The sequence below is a fragment of the Trichosurus vulpecula genome, chromosome 2 (assembly GCF_011100635.1).
Source record: "Trichosurus vulpecula isolate mTriVul1 chromosome 2, mTriVul1.pri, whole genome shotgun sequence".
In the NCBI taxonomy this organism is placed as follows: domain Eukaryota; kingdom Metazoa; phylum Chordata; class Mammalia; order Diprotodontia; family Phalangeridae; genus Trichosurus; species Trichosurus vulpecula.
The window spans coordinates 384203525-384219705 of record NC_050574.1 but is presented as its reverse complement, the minus strand read 5'-3'; the positions used below and the strand labels follow the sequence as shown (position 1 = coordinate 384219705).

At 33.6% G+C, this 16181-nt stretch overlaps 1 protein-coding gene across 1 annotated transcript in view; it reads right to left on the bottom strand.

Moving 5' to 3' along the window:
• SAMSN1 (SAM domain, SH3 domain and nuclear localization signals 1) overlaps positions 1 to 13279 on the bottom strand; it is a 68234-nt gene extending 54955 nt beyond the window's left edge. Inside the window, exon 1 of the mRNA XM_036747382.1 lies at positions 13146 to 13279. Within this exon, the coding sequence (XP_036603277.1) occupies positions 13146 to 13202 (57 nt within the window). The 5' untranslated portion in view covers positions 13203 to 13279. The remainder of the gene's footprint in view (positions 1 to 13145) is intronic.
• Positions 13280 to 16181: the final 2902 nt, after the last annotated feature.

Below are 16181 nucleotides of genomic sequence, written 5' to 3'. Positions count from 1 at the left end.
TAAATGTCTCAATAAATAAATACATATTCACGTGCAGACACGTCTGTAATTCAAAATTACAGATGAAACCAAGTACTAAAATGAATCAAATAGTACTGAGAGTACAACTGAAGCAAAGTTAAGTAATATAATGAAGAGCATTACAAAAGCTCCTAGGTAAAGCTATTCTTTGACAATTCTTCTGAAGATCAGTGGTCCTAGCAGGGTAACTAACAAGAGTCCATTTTTTCATGCAGTAATATTGGGTAACATTCCCAACAAGTCTGTGAAGAAGATAGTACAAGTATCTTTGTTCTCATTTTGTACTCTAATATAATAATATAGTCAAATATACATATGTATGATATACACATACATACATATATGTACACACATATGTGTGTATATACATACATACATACATACATATATGCCAGAAACAATCCCAGCATTATGGAGGTGACAACACATAAACAACTATGTACACACAAGATATCTAAAGAATAAATTGGAGGTAATCAACAGAGGGAAGGCTCTAACATTAAAGGGGATTAAGAAAGGCTTCTTTTAGAAGGTGGGATTTTGGCTGGGATCTGAAGGAATCCAGAGAAGATAGGAGAAAGAAAGAAGGAGGGAGAGCATCCCTGGTATGGAGGACAACTAGTGACAGTGCCCAGAGTTAGGAGAGATGATGCTTTGTTCTAGGAAGAGAAAGGAGGCCAGTGTCATTATGTCACAAAGTACACAGGTTAGAGTCAGTTGTAAGAAAATTACAAGGGTGGAATGGGTGGCGGAAGGCTTTGAAGGGCTTTTATATTTGGTCCTGGAGGCGGATTTTATTCACTGGGGGTTTTGCGCGCGCGCGCGTGTGTGTGTGTGTGTGTGTGTGTGTGTGTGGGAGAGAGAGAGAGAGAGAGAGAGAGAGAGAGAGAGAGAGAGAGAGAGAGAGAGAGAGAGAGAGAGATGGCTGTACCTCTGCTTTAGGAAAATTGTTTGATGACTGAGTAGAGTGTTGAGTTCAGTTTTGAACATGTTGAATATAATATATTTATAGGACATTAAGCTTGAGATGCCTAATAGGCACTTGAAAACGTAAGACAGGATATCAATAGAGAGGTTAGGGCAGGATAAGTAGATTTGAGAATCATCAGTGTAGAGGTGATAGCTGAAACTGTGGGAGCTGATGAGATCACCAAGTGAAGTAGTATAGTGGGAGAAGGGCCTGTTGGACACCCATGGTTAGCAGGTATGACCTGGATGTATACACAGCAAATGAGATTCAGAAGGAGTTGGGAGAAGATCTGACAGAAGAACAAAGGGAGGTCACAAAAAACCTAAAGAGAAGAGAGTATCAAGAAGAGACTGATAATGTCAAAAGCTGCAGAGATGTCAAGAAGGATGAGGATTGAGAAAAGACTATTACATTTAGTGGTTAAGTGATCGCTGCTAACTTTGGAGAGATAAGTTCCAGTTGAATAATGGGGTCAGAAACCATATTTCAGAGACTTAAGAAAAGAGTGAGAGCAAAGGAAGTAGAGGCATTAGTTGTAGAAGTCCTTCTCAAGGAGTTTAGCCATAAAAGGGAGAGAAATGTAGGATGCTAGCCAGCTGGGATGTACAGATCAAGGGAGGATCTTTTGAGGATGGGAAGATATGGGCATGTTTGTAGGCATTAGGGAAGCAGACAATAGGCAAAGAGATATTAAAGATAAGGACATAGTGGGTATGATGGAGGGAGCACACTGATGGAGATGATAGGATGGACTGGGATATATAGAGAGGGAGAAGGGGAGTGGAATTAAACATTTATATATTGCATAATATGTCCCAGGCATTTACTAGGCTCTTTTATGAATATTACCTAATTTGATCTTTGCAACAACCCTGAAAGGTAGGTGATATTATTATCCCCAATTTACAGTTGAGGAAACCAAGGCCAAGGCTTAACCAAAAGTTAAGTAACTCGGAGTCACACAGCTAATGAGTGTCTGAGGCTAGATTTGAACTTAGAGCTTGTTGACTCCAGGCTCAGAGCTCTGTTCATTGCACTACCAACTGCTTCAGCTATAGGAGGATTTGCTTTGACAAAGAGAAGGGCCATGTCTTCATGTAAGACAGAGGTGAAGGAAAGAACACATTTGAGTGATGTGAGATAAGGAAGAAGGGAGAAGCAGAAGCTCTTGGCAAATATGGGTGATTTTTTTTTAGTAAAACATGAGGCAAGGCTCTCAGCTGAGAGGGTGGAGACAGGGGAGCTGTGAGAAGTTTAAGAAAGAATAAAAATATCTGGGAGAGCTGCTGTGGTGAGTGGAACAGTGGGTCATGTAGGGAAGTATAAACGTTTTGCCTTGCCATGGTGAGGACCCAATTGATATGTAGCATAAATTTGTAGTGACTCAAGTCAATACAGTTTCAAGGTTTTCTCATGCTTCATTTAGCAGTATATAAGTAGAAGCAAAGGTAGTAAATGGTGAGAGTAATACTGAAGAAAATGAAGCTAAATGTTCTTATAGAATTTATTTAATAACATTTTAAAAAATGAATGAAATTTATCTGACACAACTAGTAACTGTCAGATCTGGGATTCAGAAACCTCTGTGTTTTGACTATAAGTCCAGTGTTCTTTCCTCTGCACTCACACTTCCTCATTTCTGTTAACTTTTATGATGTCTTTGTGTCTGAAATGATTTCCGAGTAATGACTTATGGAAATTTTTGAGATATTGAGGTTCTAACCATGCATATCCTAATTTCTTACTAATTATCTTTAGAACATGTTATTGATCCCTCTCTGAGAATAGCCTGACTATTTCCTGTATTTTTTCCTACGCTAAACAATTTATATATACTTCATCTCTTTTATAAGCTTACAAGCTTCTTAAAGCCAGGAATTATGTATTTTTCACCTTTTACCTTCCCCTTCCCCATCCTCACACATATACACACATGCACATATACATTGGCTAGTAAGCATTTGTGTTTAAAAGGTGCTTAATAAATATTGCTTGAATACCAAATGGACTCATGACATAAAACAAAGATCTAGCAACCTCCCTCCAAAAAAAATTATCTACAAAAGAGACAGAAAAGAAGAAAATATGAAAAATAAAATTAACAATGGTTATAGGTAGGGCCATTGCATGTCACATATAAAATGTATGGATTGCTGTACTTGGCCCATATTTAAGTAATTAATAAATCAATTTGAGCCTTAGCTTCCCCAAACAATCTTTCCCTATTTGCTATAATATATCACACAATTCTTTGGAACTTGTCTGATGATACCAAGATAATATACTTTCCTTACTAATTTTCTTTCCCAACTGATGATATAATATTTTTTATCCTATTTAACATTAAATACACTAAGCAAGCCAAATTAGAATTAGATATGAAACAATATAAGTAAAAAATATTAGCTAGATCACCACTCGCAACCCATTGGAGTCAGCTATGTGGTTCAGTGGATATGTTGTGCGAGAATAAAACGAGACTATATTTGTAAAATGCTTTGGAAACTTTAAAGTGCTAGCTATTATTATTATCTCATGTCCCTTTAAAAGCAAACTAAAGAAATCAATATTGAATATGAAAGGATAATGCTTTTATTTTTCCCCTTATCATTCTTTAGGTATTTTAAACAATTTAAACAAAAAGATGTCATTATATTAATATTTCAGCTGGATACAATGGAAATTGTATGGGGCTGCAAGTCACACCTCAATCGTATAGAACTCATGCAGAATCAAGCTTGTATCATTTTGGGCAAGTCACTTAACCTCTCTGTGTTCCAATTTCTTTATTATTTTTCAAAAGAGAACAACACATGCCTGCACTATTTCACAGAAATGTCATGAAGATAAATCAAGATAATCCCTTTATGGAGATAGGGACTTTACAATGGCTATGATATTCAGGTTTTTTTTTTCTTAGAGAAACCATTCATTCTGTCTCAGAACATGGGGAATCAGAGTTCTGAGGGGCAATTGACACTCGTAGGTGTGGCATGGAACCAGAGAAGAGATTTCATGATAAGTAGCGATAATAATCACAGGGAGGACAAAGGATAATAATGAACTGTATAATCAGGGACACAGGAAAATTCCTATAAGGGTGCAATATTTCTATCCTCTCTAGCAGTTAGTATTTCTAAAATAAGGTAAAACAGAAAAAGGGGATCAGGAAGCAAGGAGGCAGTCCAAAATAGATACCTTAGAAGCTTTAATTAATGAGGACTACAGAAACTTAGGGAGGAATGAATAAGTAAAAAGGCCATAAATAAAAGAATTAAAGTCTAAAATAATCAGGAAGGGAAAACATAATGGATAGAATAGGAAGAAAATCCTTGTTGGAAAAAAGAAAAAGCAATTTAAAAATTACTAAGAAAATAAGCTAATGGGGAGGAAAGAATGGAGGATTTTAACTGAATACTTAACTGAGAGGAAAAAAAGTAGGAAAGAATTGGATAACTAATGAGTTAAATATATCTCTAAAACTAGGAGAAAGGGTAAGAAACAGGAAGAGGAAGGTGAGGGAAAGAGAGTTGTTTAGAATAGAGTTCCTTTAAATTAGGTTAAGGTAAAATAACAGAAATGATAAAGTAATACCTTTACTGAGAAAGAAGGAAAAATCTTAATTAAAACCCCAATATTAGAGACAAATCAAGGAAAATATAAACCCAACTCTCATAACTTTAAATATAAGTGGATTAAATAATCCAATAAAATGAATGAGTGACAGGTTGGATAAGAAAACAAAACAAAACAAGAAAAGCAACAATCTGTTGCTTACCAGAAACACAACTAAAAAAGATAAACAAAATAAAAGTGAGGGCTGAAACAAAATTTTCTATGCTTCACATAAGTCCAGAAAAGTAGGAGTTTCAATCATACAAATAAAAAACAAAGATTCAAAACAAAAAAGAGAAAAATAGGGAAACTGAAAGGAACTATAGATAATAAACAAATATTGGTATTGAACTTTTATGCTCCAAATGTTTTAACATCTAAATTAATAAAGCAAAAGTCAACTCAACTATGAGAAGAGATAGAAAATCATATGATAATGGCAGGTGATTTCAATATACTTCTTTCAGATTTGGACAACTCTAACCAATAATCAAAAAGGACAATATCCAATTGATTAAGTTGCTAGAGAAACTCAAGAACTCATGGTTTCTTCTAAACAGGGCTGCTAACAAATAACCATATATTGGGGCACAGAAATATTGCAAGCAAATGTTAAAAGGTAGAAAAAAACCCACATCTTATAATAATAATCAGTTTAGGAAGAACAACCAAAAAAACACAAAACTAAATGGAGACTTAACAATGAAATGTTAAATAATTAAATGGTGAAAAACCAAATGGCAACAAGAACATTGTGAAGAAAATGATGATAATAAAACAATGCATCAAATTTCCTATGTAGCTAAAGCAGCCTCCAGGGGAAAATTATACCTATACAAACATATATTAACAAAATAGAAAAGGAGGAAATTAATGAACTGAAACATTTTTTAAAATTAGAAAGTCAACAAATAAATCTAAAATAGTCCAAAAGGGTGATATTTAAATTAGAGAAGAAATAGATAAACTACAAACAAAAAACTATAGAAATCATAAATAAAAATAAAAGCCGGTTCTTTGAAATAAGTAATAAAATTGATAACCCTTTAGCCCAGATGTTAGAGGGAAGAAAACCAAATGAACAAAATAACAAAGGTTAAAAAAAATCAAATGCACCATGGCAAAAATTATAACCAAATCAGAAGAAATAAAAAGAGTTATCACAACCTATCATGCACAGTTATGTGTACCCCAAACCGAGAACACACAAAAAGGACAGGAAGACTTTCAAAAATACAAATCACCCAAATTAACAGAAAACTATCTGTAAAGAAACTACTAAGGGAAAAAAATCCTATCCCTGATGGACAGATTCTATCAAATTTTTAAAGGACAATTATAAATTCTATAAAAATTATTCTCAAAAATGAGAAAGAAAGCAACCTACCAGATTCTTTTTATGAGACAAATGCAATCCTCTTTTATAAACCAGGGAAGGGCAAAACACAGGAGAACTGGAGATCAATATTATTAATGCACATCATTTAAAAATTTAAATAAAATCATGTCAAATAGACAATGTTAATTCATCCAGGAAACCATTCATTATTACAAAGCTGAATTTATACCAGGGATGCAAAGATAACATTAGCAATATAACCAACACAATTATTAAATTTTGTTAAAAACAAAAACACAGCTCAAAAGAAGAAAGTGTCTTTTGACAAAGTACAACATTCTTTTATGCTAAAAACCCCACAAAGTTTAGGCAGAGAGGAGCATTTTTTTAATTTCATAGAAAGCATCTATCTAATACCAAAAGCAAGCATCACATACAATAGGGATATGTGATGTGCTTTTCCAATAAATATAGGAGTAAAGCAAGGATATACACCTTCTCCAAAAAGATGAGACAAATTAATCCACCAAGATAGGAAAAGGGGAGATAAAGCAATCATTATTTGCTGATGATATGATGATTTGCTTAGGAAATCCTAGAGAATAAGCAAAGCTATTAATTGAAATAATACTTTCAGTGGCATCAAAATCTACAAAATTAACACCCCCCAATAGATAGCATTTCTATGTGATGACAACAAAATCCAAGAGAAGATACAAGAAAGAGAAAACCTATTCTTTAAAACTACAAAATGTATAAAGTATCTGGAATCAGTTTACCAAGGGACACAAAATATATGTAGAATTGCCAATACAAGGAACTCTTTAAAGAAATAACTTAAATAGCTGGAGGAATATTCAGTGCTATGGATGACCATTATAAATATAGTTAAGATGACAATACTACCAAAGTTAATTTGTAGGTTAATGCTATACCTATCATATTATTAAATGTATGCTAGAGAACTTGATAAAGTAATAACATTCAACTAGAAAAATGAAAAATACAATGAAAAGAGGTAGGGACATAGGAGAAATGGCATTTATAGACTAAAACCATATTATAAATTAGCAGTTACCAAAATGATCTGGTACCACTTAAAAAATAGAGAAGTAGATCAATGGAACAGGTTAGCAATGGAGAATAACAAATAATGACACCTAACAACCTATTACTGAATAAAGTAGAAAGCCTAAACTACCTAGTAAAGTACTCCGTATTTGACAAATCTGCCTTAACAATTATAAAACAGTTTGGCAAAAAACAGACTTAGATCAATACCTTATGCTACATTCCACAATCTATTCTAAATGAATCTTGATGTTAAAGATTACAATAAAATATATTAGAAGAGATACAGATTAAATAATTTCTCCAGCTATGGTAAAGAAATAGATTCCTTTTTTTGGGGGGGGGGGACTGGCCTTTTTTAAAAATTCAATTTTACTTTATTTTCAGTTCTAAATTTTCACTCTTTTCCTCCATCAATTGAGAAGTCAAGAATAACAAAACCCATTACAAATATGCATAATCATGCAAAGAAAATTTCAGCATTAGCCATGTCCAAAAAGAAAGGAAGGAAGGAAAGAAAGAAAAGAAAAGAAAAGAAGAGAAAAGAAAAGAAAAAAAGAAACGAAAGAGGAGACAATATGCTTAAATTTATGCCCTGAGTTTATCTACTCTCTATCTGGAGTTGGACAGCATGTTTCATCATGAGTTCTTTGGAATTGTGGTTGGTCACTGTGTTGATTAGAGTTAAGTCTTTCAAGTTGATTAACTTCATAATATTTCTATTATTGTATAAATTGCTCTTGTTATTCTCACTTTACTTTGCATGAATTCAGACAAGTCTTCCCAAGCTTTTTCTGAAACTTTCCATTTTGTCATTTCTTACAGAACAACAATATTCCATCACATTCATCTACCATTACATGTTCAGGCATTCTTCAATTGATGAGCATTTTTTCAATATCCAATTCTTTGCCACCACAGATGAGCTTCTGTAAATATTTTTGCACATGTGAGTGGTTTTCCTATTCCTTTAGATCTTTTGGGAGAACAGATCTGATTGCAGTATTGCTGGGTGAAAAGGCATGTATAATTTAATAGCTTTGAGATCATAGTTCCAATAGTTTCAGAATAGTTTGACTAGTTCAAAACTCCATCAACATTGCATTAGTGTCCCTATTCTCCCACAGCCCCTCCAACATTTGTATTTTTCTTTTTTTGTCATCTGATGAGTATGAGATGGTACCTCAGATTTGTTTTAATTTACATCTCTCTAATTATTAGTAATTTTGAGTATTTTGTATGACTATAGCTTTGATGTCTTCCTCTTACCTATTCATATCATTTAACCTTTTATCAACTGTGGAATGGCTCTTTTTGGAAATTTGACTCTCTTTTCTACATACTATATATTACATTTATATGTGACTTTTATCAGAAAAACTTGCTGCAAAGACTTTTTCTCAATTATTTTGCTTTTCTTCTAATTTTAGCTGCTTTGGTTTTGTTTGTGCAAAAACCTTAAGTCTTTGTAATCAAAATGAACCATTTTACCTAGGAGATAGATTCTTAACCAAACAAAGGATAGAGGCAATTATTGAATGTGTAATAGATGGCTCTAATCATATGAAACCCCCCAGACTGACTTGTCTAAGTAAGGGAGTTGGAATATTCCTTGGCCCTCTTTGCTACTTCTGTGTTCTCCCTTTCCCACCACAAGTCGATATCCTCGCCTTTGAGATTTACTCAACCCATATGTACCACACAATCAAAATTCTAGTAGCTGTTGCCTAACAAACTCCAGGATTTTTACCTTCTTTCCTCAATGAATTCACAGCTTGGCTCACAGCCTCTCTCCTCAACTCCTGTCCTCAAAACAGAGGTCTTCAACATACATGCTGATACTCAAGCTTCCTGTTCTCCTAGTTTCTTAATGTACTTATTTTACATCCCACCTGAGCCACACATAGATAGTTATACTGTGGAGTTTACTATTGCTTACCACTGAAGTTCATCAATTCAGAATTCTCTTATTCTATTAAAACCTATTAACTTTCTACCTCTCCCTCTGCTTTAAAATCCCAATTCTTTTTCTTCGTCCACTGTCACTTCTAATCCCTAGACCTCTCAATTCCTTCCTAATCCACCACCCATGCACTAGCTGCACTCTCCTCCCTTCCCTATCTGGACTCTTTTGTGAATTAATACAACTGTATACTTTACTCTTTTACTAAATCTCTTTCTCCTTTATCATCATTACCTATCTTACCCTGCCAATCCTCAGACTTGGATCACTTCCACCACCTTCAGCCTTCACTATTATACATATATTGCTGAATGAAGATAGAGAAAAATCACAAAACCATGTCAACTTGGTCCACTACAAATTTATGTTGCATAATCTCAATTGGACCCTCATTGTTGTTAACTTATTGTGTAGTTAGGTGGAGCAGCGAATAGAGTGGGCCTGAAGTCAAGAAGACTCATCTTCCTGAATTCAAATTCAGCCTCAGTCGCTTACTAGCTGTGTGACACTGGGCAAATCACTTAAGCCTGTATGCCCTAGTTCCACATCTATAAAATGAGCTAGAGAAGAAAATGACAAGCCTCTCTAGTGTCTTTATCAAGAAAATCTTATATGTTGCCATGATGAGTCAGATATGACTGAAATAACAACAAATTAACTCACTATCCCACCATAGCAGCTCTTCCAAACCAGTTCATCCCTCCTCCAACCTCTCCTGCCTCCCCTCCCTCACCCTTTCAGTTGAGAAATTAGCTTCATGTTTTCCCTAAAATTAAAATGAAACCATTTGCTGTAAGCTCCTTCTTCTCCCTTATTCCTTACCTCACATTACCCAGATGCCTTTTACAACTATTTCCTTCTTCAGCCCCAACTCATATAATGAAATAGTCCTTTTTGCCAAAACAAATCCTTCCTTGTACACAAGTTATTTTTTTCTCTCCAGTCTTCTTCAGGAGATGCCCCCTCTATCATCCTTACTCTTTTACTTATTTTTAATTACTCCCTATCTACTGGCTATTTCTCTACTGCTTACAAACATCTCCCTGTTTTCCCATCCTCAAAAAATAAATCTTTTTTGCTCTACCCATCCCCACTAGTTATCATCCTTTATCTCTCCTCCCATTTGTGGCTAAATTTCTCAACATATCATCTACCATAGGTACCTCCACTTCATTTCCTGTAATTCTAATCTTATCTTTCTATCATTTGGCTTCCTATCTCATTATTCCACTGAAATTGCTCTCTCCAAAGTTACTAATGTAGCTTTTGTCAATCACCCTCTTTCCCTTGGTATTCTCTTCTCCCTAGGTTTTGTGACACTATTCCCTTCCTGGTTATCCTCCTACATATCTTACTGCATTCTCTGTCTCTCTCTCTCTCTCTCTCTCTCTCACTCTCTCTCTCTCTATCTATCTCTCTCTCTCTCTCTCCATATATATATATATATATATATATATATATATATATATATATATATATATATATATATATATATATATACACACACACACACATACATATATGCATATATACATATGCATCTATACATATATACGTACATTTGTGTACGTGTGCTCAAAGATATGTGATCAAAGATATGAAGCTACACTTTTCCAAAGAATTATATTTGAAACCATGTGAAAGAATACTCCAGATTACTACTAATAAGTGAAAAGTAAAGAGAATAATCCTGAGGTTTTGTCTTAAAAATTTGCAAAGATAACCAAAGATGGGAACAGTCAATGTTGGAGGGGTAAGATAGGCACACTAGTGCATTGTTGGTGGAGTTGTAATTTAGTACAACTATTTTTTTTTAAAGTTGATATTTTCTTTGACTTTATTTTCCTTAAATCTTATCTTTTTTTTAATGCAATTTATTTATTTAACATATTTGGTTTTCAGCGTTGATTTTCACAACATTTTGAATTACAAATTTTCTCCCCATTTCTACCCTCCCCCCCACTCCAAGATGGCTTATATTCTGGTTGCCCTGTTCCCCAGTCAGCCCTCCCCTCTATCACCTCCCTCCCCTCTCATCCCCTTTTCCCTTCCTTTCTTGTCCTACAAGATAGTACAACTATTTTTTAAAAGCATATGCACAATAATATTTATAGTAGTAGCAATTTTTATGATAGCAGAGAATTGGAAACAAAGATTCCTAATGATTGGAGAATGGCTAAACAACTTATAGTACCTGAATATAATGAAACACTACTGTGCTGTTAAAAATTATGAATATGATAAATACAGAAAAGAATAGAAAGACAGAAATGAATTGAAGCAGTGTCATAAGTCGGGCTAGGAAAACAATGTATATAATAGCTAAATAAGGTAAATGGAAACAACTGAACTTTCCCCATCATGTGATATGAAAAGAAAACACCCATAAAAACTTATTCTAAAAAGAAAATTATTTAAAAAGCAAACCAAAAATGAAACTCAAAGAAAATAAGTAGAAATTAAATATAACTTTAAAAGAGTGAATGTGTTAGAGAGCATAAAAGCAAAATATCTGTACATTTGTTTATGTAGACATACATAAATATATATATATATTATATATATAATTATTATGTATGTATGGATATGGCTAGGAAGTGAAGAATTATCTTCTGTAAAGGAAATTTTCAGGAACTCCAAATGCAAAATAAGTTTCCATATGGATTTTTACCTAAGGTAAATGTTTTTGTACATATATTTTTTAAAAGAATTGTCATATTCCTTTATATGGAAGGAAGAATCTACATGAGAAAAATACTTCTCATAGATTAAAATAGTCCAAGTCACCAAGTAACAAAAGTATCATTTTGCAATTAGTTCAAATTTTTGTACACTAAAATCAAACATCAAATAATAACATCAAGTAGATAAGTAACCTAAAATAAGATGATGAAACATGAGAAATGAAAAAATTTTGACTTTAATTAGGACTTCAAAAGAAACTTTTTTTGTTATTCTCTTTGATGTCCTCCATAGATACTTTGTTCCACAAGCCTTTTGCTATTTCCTGGTAGAGTCACAAGAAAGGAAAACACCTTATTCACACTAAACAGTTGAAGAAAAAAATACGATCTTGCTATCAATCCATAAACAATGTCATTTATACCATTGTTAGCATACCTACTTTTGTTCTATAGGATTTTCATATTAGGAAGAACAATTACTACTAGAAAATACTTATTCATAGAACTTCATCTATAGACTATAACTATTGATTTGGAAAATATTAAATAGCATGCTGTACTATCTGTTAAATCCTCAAATAAGTCTTATAAATTGTCTTACAGAAGAGCTGTTAAACAATTATAACATACATTTTAATATGTTTTATTTGAAAGAGACCTGATCTCAGTATCATTCTATTTATAAGTCATTCAATACAAATATCAAATAAAATTTTCAATAGTAGAAATTCATATTTTTTTCCTTCAGACATACTATAAATTACTTACTTTATGCCAATATTTACAAATATAATTGTGCTTTCTTATATAGAACTATAATTCTCAAGTTATGCTTAAAATCACTTATTAACAAGACAAAAAATGATAATAATATCTCTGCTTCAGAGGACTGATATAAAACATTTTGTTGTGCTAAAAGCAAGGAAAACACAGTATAGTTTGCTGTATTAATAATGTCAGTTTGTTCAAATAATTATGCAAAATACTTGCTCTATACTAATCCCTATAATAAATAACCATATTTTTTCCTGGATATAATCAAAAAACTTTTTATATTTAATGTTTCCATTTCTTTATCATTATTAAATTATAAAGGGGTATGCTATTTAGAGGTAAGAAGAATTTTCTATTCTCACAAAGAGGCATTATCTAACTCATATACATAGTAGTTTCCTAACATTAAGATGTTGAACAGAAAACACCAAATCAATTTCTTTAAGGCTGAAGATCTGGACTTATGGCTTCTATTGGCCAAATCATCCTAACAGGGGAAAATGAGTGGAAAGGAAGCAGCGGTTGCTAGATGGTATTTGTCTTCAGACCTTGCAATTCCGTTTTCTGTATTTGCCATCAAACATTCAACCCTATTCCTCACTTGCTTGTATTATTAACAAATTAGAAGAAAGCTTTAAAAGAAATACACCCTAGTGGCTAATCTTTTCAGCAGCATTCTCTCCTTTTAATTATGTGTCATTAACTTACCTTTGGTTTTTGTTGTTTCTCCTTTTCTGAAACATTTGAAGGTTTTCTCTTCAACATTTTAAATTCAGACTTACTCCAAATTGTGTGAGTTTTGAGACAGTAGAGATGGAAGTTCCCCCATGCAACAGTGTAGTTTGTATAGCATCAGCAAAGTTTCAGCCTCAGATGCTACTTCCTCTTTTAAGTCAGGATATGACTTCATCACCTATCTGGTTTAAGTTTTCTTTTTTACGGTAACTCTTTGGTAACTTTATTTTCCCTATCCCTGAAGTTTTCTAATTCTGATACATAGTATGTCTCCATTTGAATTAGAAGAAATAGTGAAATCCTTAAAACAAGATCAACTCTCATCCATATTACATTTAAAAATAAACATTTTGAAAACTTTTGGGAGGTTAATGGGAGAAGTTCTACCACAAAGCAAATAAACAACTACAAATATTTGGGGAATTGCTGTTGTGAACCCAATCTAAAAAGATAGCAATTATTATGCTTAATTATAAGTTTTAAAGTATTCCAGTTAAATTGTACCAAAATCCTATTGCAAATGAAAAACAAAAGAGATGCATTATCTTAATTTGAATCAGCTGAAAAGAATTGTGTCCTCATGAAATCCAAGCTAAAATTTAAACTAAGCCCACAGAAATAAATTATTTTAATTATTATAACCTTTTCAGTAAGAAAGCAAAACCTTCGTTGACTGGAATAAAAATAAGTGAGATCATTATTTAACCACAGTGATAGTTTGTTTTCAAACATCAAATATTTCATTACATGCTATATTTTCTACATAATAGGTTGGGATGTGAACTGATGCAAAAATGTTCAATGTCAAAATTGGCACAAAATATTTTTGTATTTGTTCCCCCTATCCAGTTTAAACTCTGTTAATCAAAACTGAAGCTAACAAGAACAGCTCGTCCTTCTGTTATTCTGAATAAATGAGGTCTTACATGCTTCTCCAAAGGAAGATTTCAAAAGACCTGACATTCTCTGGTTATATTAATAATGAATTCTTAGGATAAGCCCAGAAGCTCATTGAGAAGCTCTCAAAATTTTCAAGGTGAAAGACACTGTAATCTTGGCTGTCACCTTTTTAGACCAGTGATCTCCAGATTTATTTTATTGTGCAACCTTACCAGCAAAATTCAAGTATCCACAATATATGCTCATTTAATTATTTGCAAATAATATATGCATGTGGCTCTACTAATAATTATGTACATTATATGATTTATATAGAAATAGAAATTAAAAAGGAAAAGATAGTGATAAAGTAATACTTAATCCCAGAATCAATAGGGAGTCACTGGAGTTTGAGTAGAAAAGGTACATGATAAGGCTTGCATTTTAGGAAAATCACTTTGGTAGCTGTTTGGAAGATGGATTGGAGAAGGTAGTGACTTGAGGTAGGGAAACCAATTGAGAGGTTATTGTGATGCAATGAATAGAATATTGGACTTGGAGTAAGGAAGACCTAAATTCAAACTCTTCCTCAGACACTTATTTATCTTTATGATTCCAGGCAAGTCACCTAACTTCTCTTAGCCTCAGTTTTGTCATCTATAAATTGGGGATAATAATGGCATGTACCTCAGACAGTTGTTGAGAGGATCAAATGTGATAACCTATGTAAAGCCTTTTGTAAACTTTAAAGTGTTCTATCAATACTGGCTGTTATTGTTACAGTAATCTAGGAAAGAGGAGGGAGTGACGAGTGGTGCCTGTGTGAGTAAACAAAAGGGGCTGACTGTAAGAGATGCAATGGAAGTAGAAAAACAAGATTTGGCCACCAACTGGATTATATGGGTTGAAGGACAGTGAGAAATTAAAGGTGAAACTGCGGTTGGGGATCCTGATGATGGGGAAAATGTTGCTGTCTTCAACAGAAATAAGGAAGCTCAGAAGGAGAGGGGAATTTTGGAGGGAGAGAAGGGGGAAGAGGGAGGAGATAATTTCACAAAATCTGCAAGGTTGCCACAACCAAACCCTGACTTTCATTCTTTGTGACTCATCTTGTCTCACCCCAAATGAACAGGGGGTGTGGGACCTCTCACTAGGAATATTCGCAAGTCATTGCGAATTGCAGAGACAGCCCTCTGAGAGTTGTCGCAGAGCCATGAAGGGATCTGCATATAGGGGGTGGGTATGTTGATTTGTGTATGTGTGTGAGGAGGGAGGTGGACTTGTGCACCTCCTTTTCTAGTGGTTCTTTCCCAGGTAGAAGTAGTATTATAACTGCCCTGAAAGGCCATTCCAGCTCAGAAGGTTTGAAACATAGTGGAGGAAGGGAGCAGAATGGGGGAGTGGTTTAGGATAAGAAAAAGTGAGCCTATGACACATTTTTTCACTTTTCTATTAGTTGATCTTATACTCCACCCATTGGTGTGTCCATAAAGCCTCTTAAGTGTGCATAACCACCACTTTGGAGATCACCATTCCTGACAACAAATACCTTGAACGTATTTTCCATATCATTTTCCCCATTCTTTAGTCCCCTGCTTAGCTGTGGAATCTGACTGAATTAAAACAAAAGGCATCAAAATCTCTGAGGAATTTGAAGGAGCCCACTTTGCAAGGTAGTTGGTAAATTACATCCTAAATCAAATAGTGAATTCATTAATATGTTTATTTGAATGATGGGAATATTTTTGTAGCTGTCACTTAAAGAAATTGAAGGCTAACAGAAAAACCTAAGGTTGGGCAATTTCCTCTTTACTGAAAGCACACTGCTTCAAATACTTTTGTTTATACTGTGTAGAATATCTAAGAATTGGAATATGGCCAATGATAACTTTCATTTTCATCCTAGGCATTGTAAATTTTAACAATGACTTTCTCATTCTTTTTTAAGTCTTTGATTGTGAACTCTTTATAAAATTGTGATTTTGGTATTATGTGTTGATAGAAATAGTATCTTACATGAAAGTTTTTTAAAACAAAATATTTGTAGGGCATGAAACAGCATCCAAGTTAAATTTGTTTTGGTTTGTATAGTTTCACAGACTTATTTTAATCACCACAAGTAATACTTAT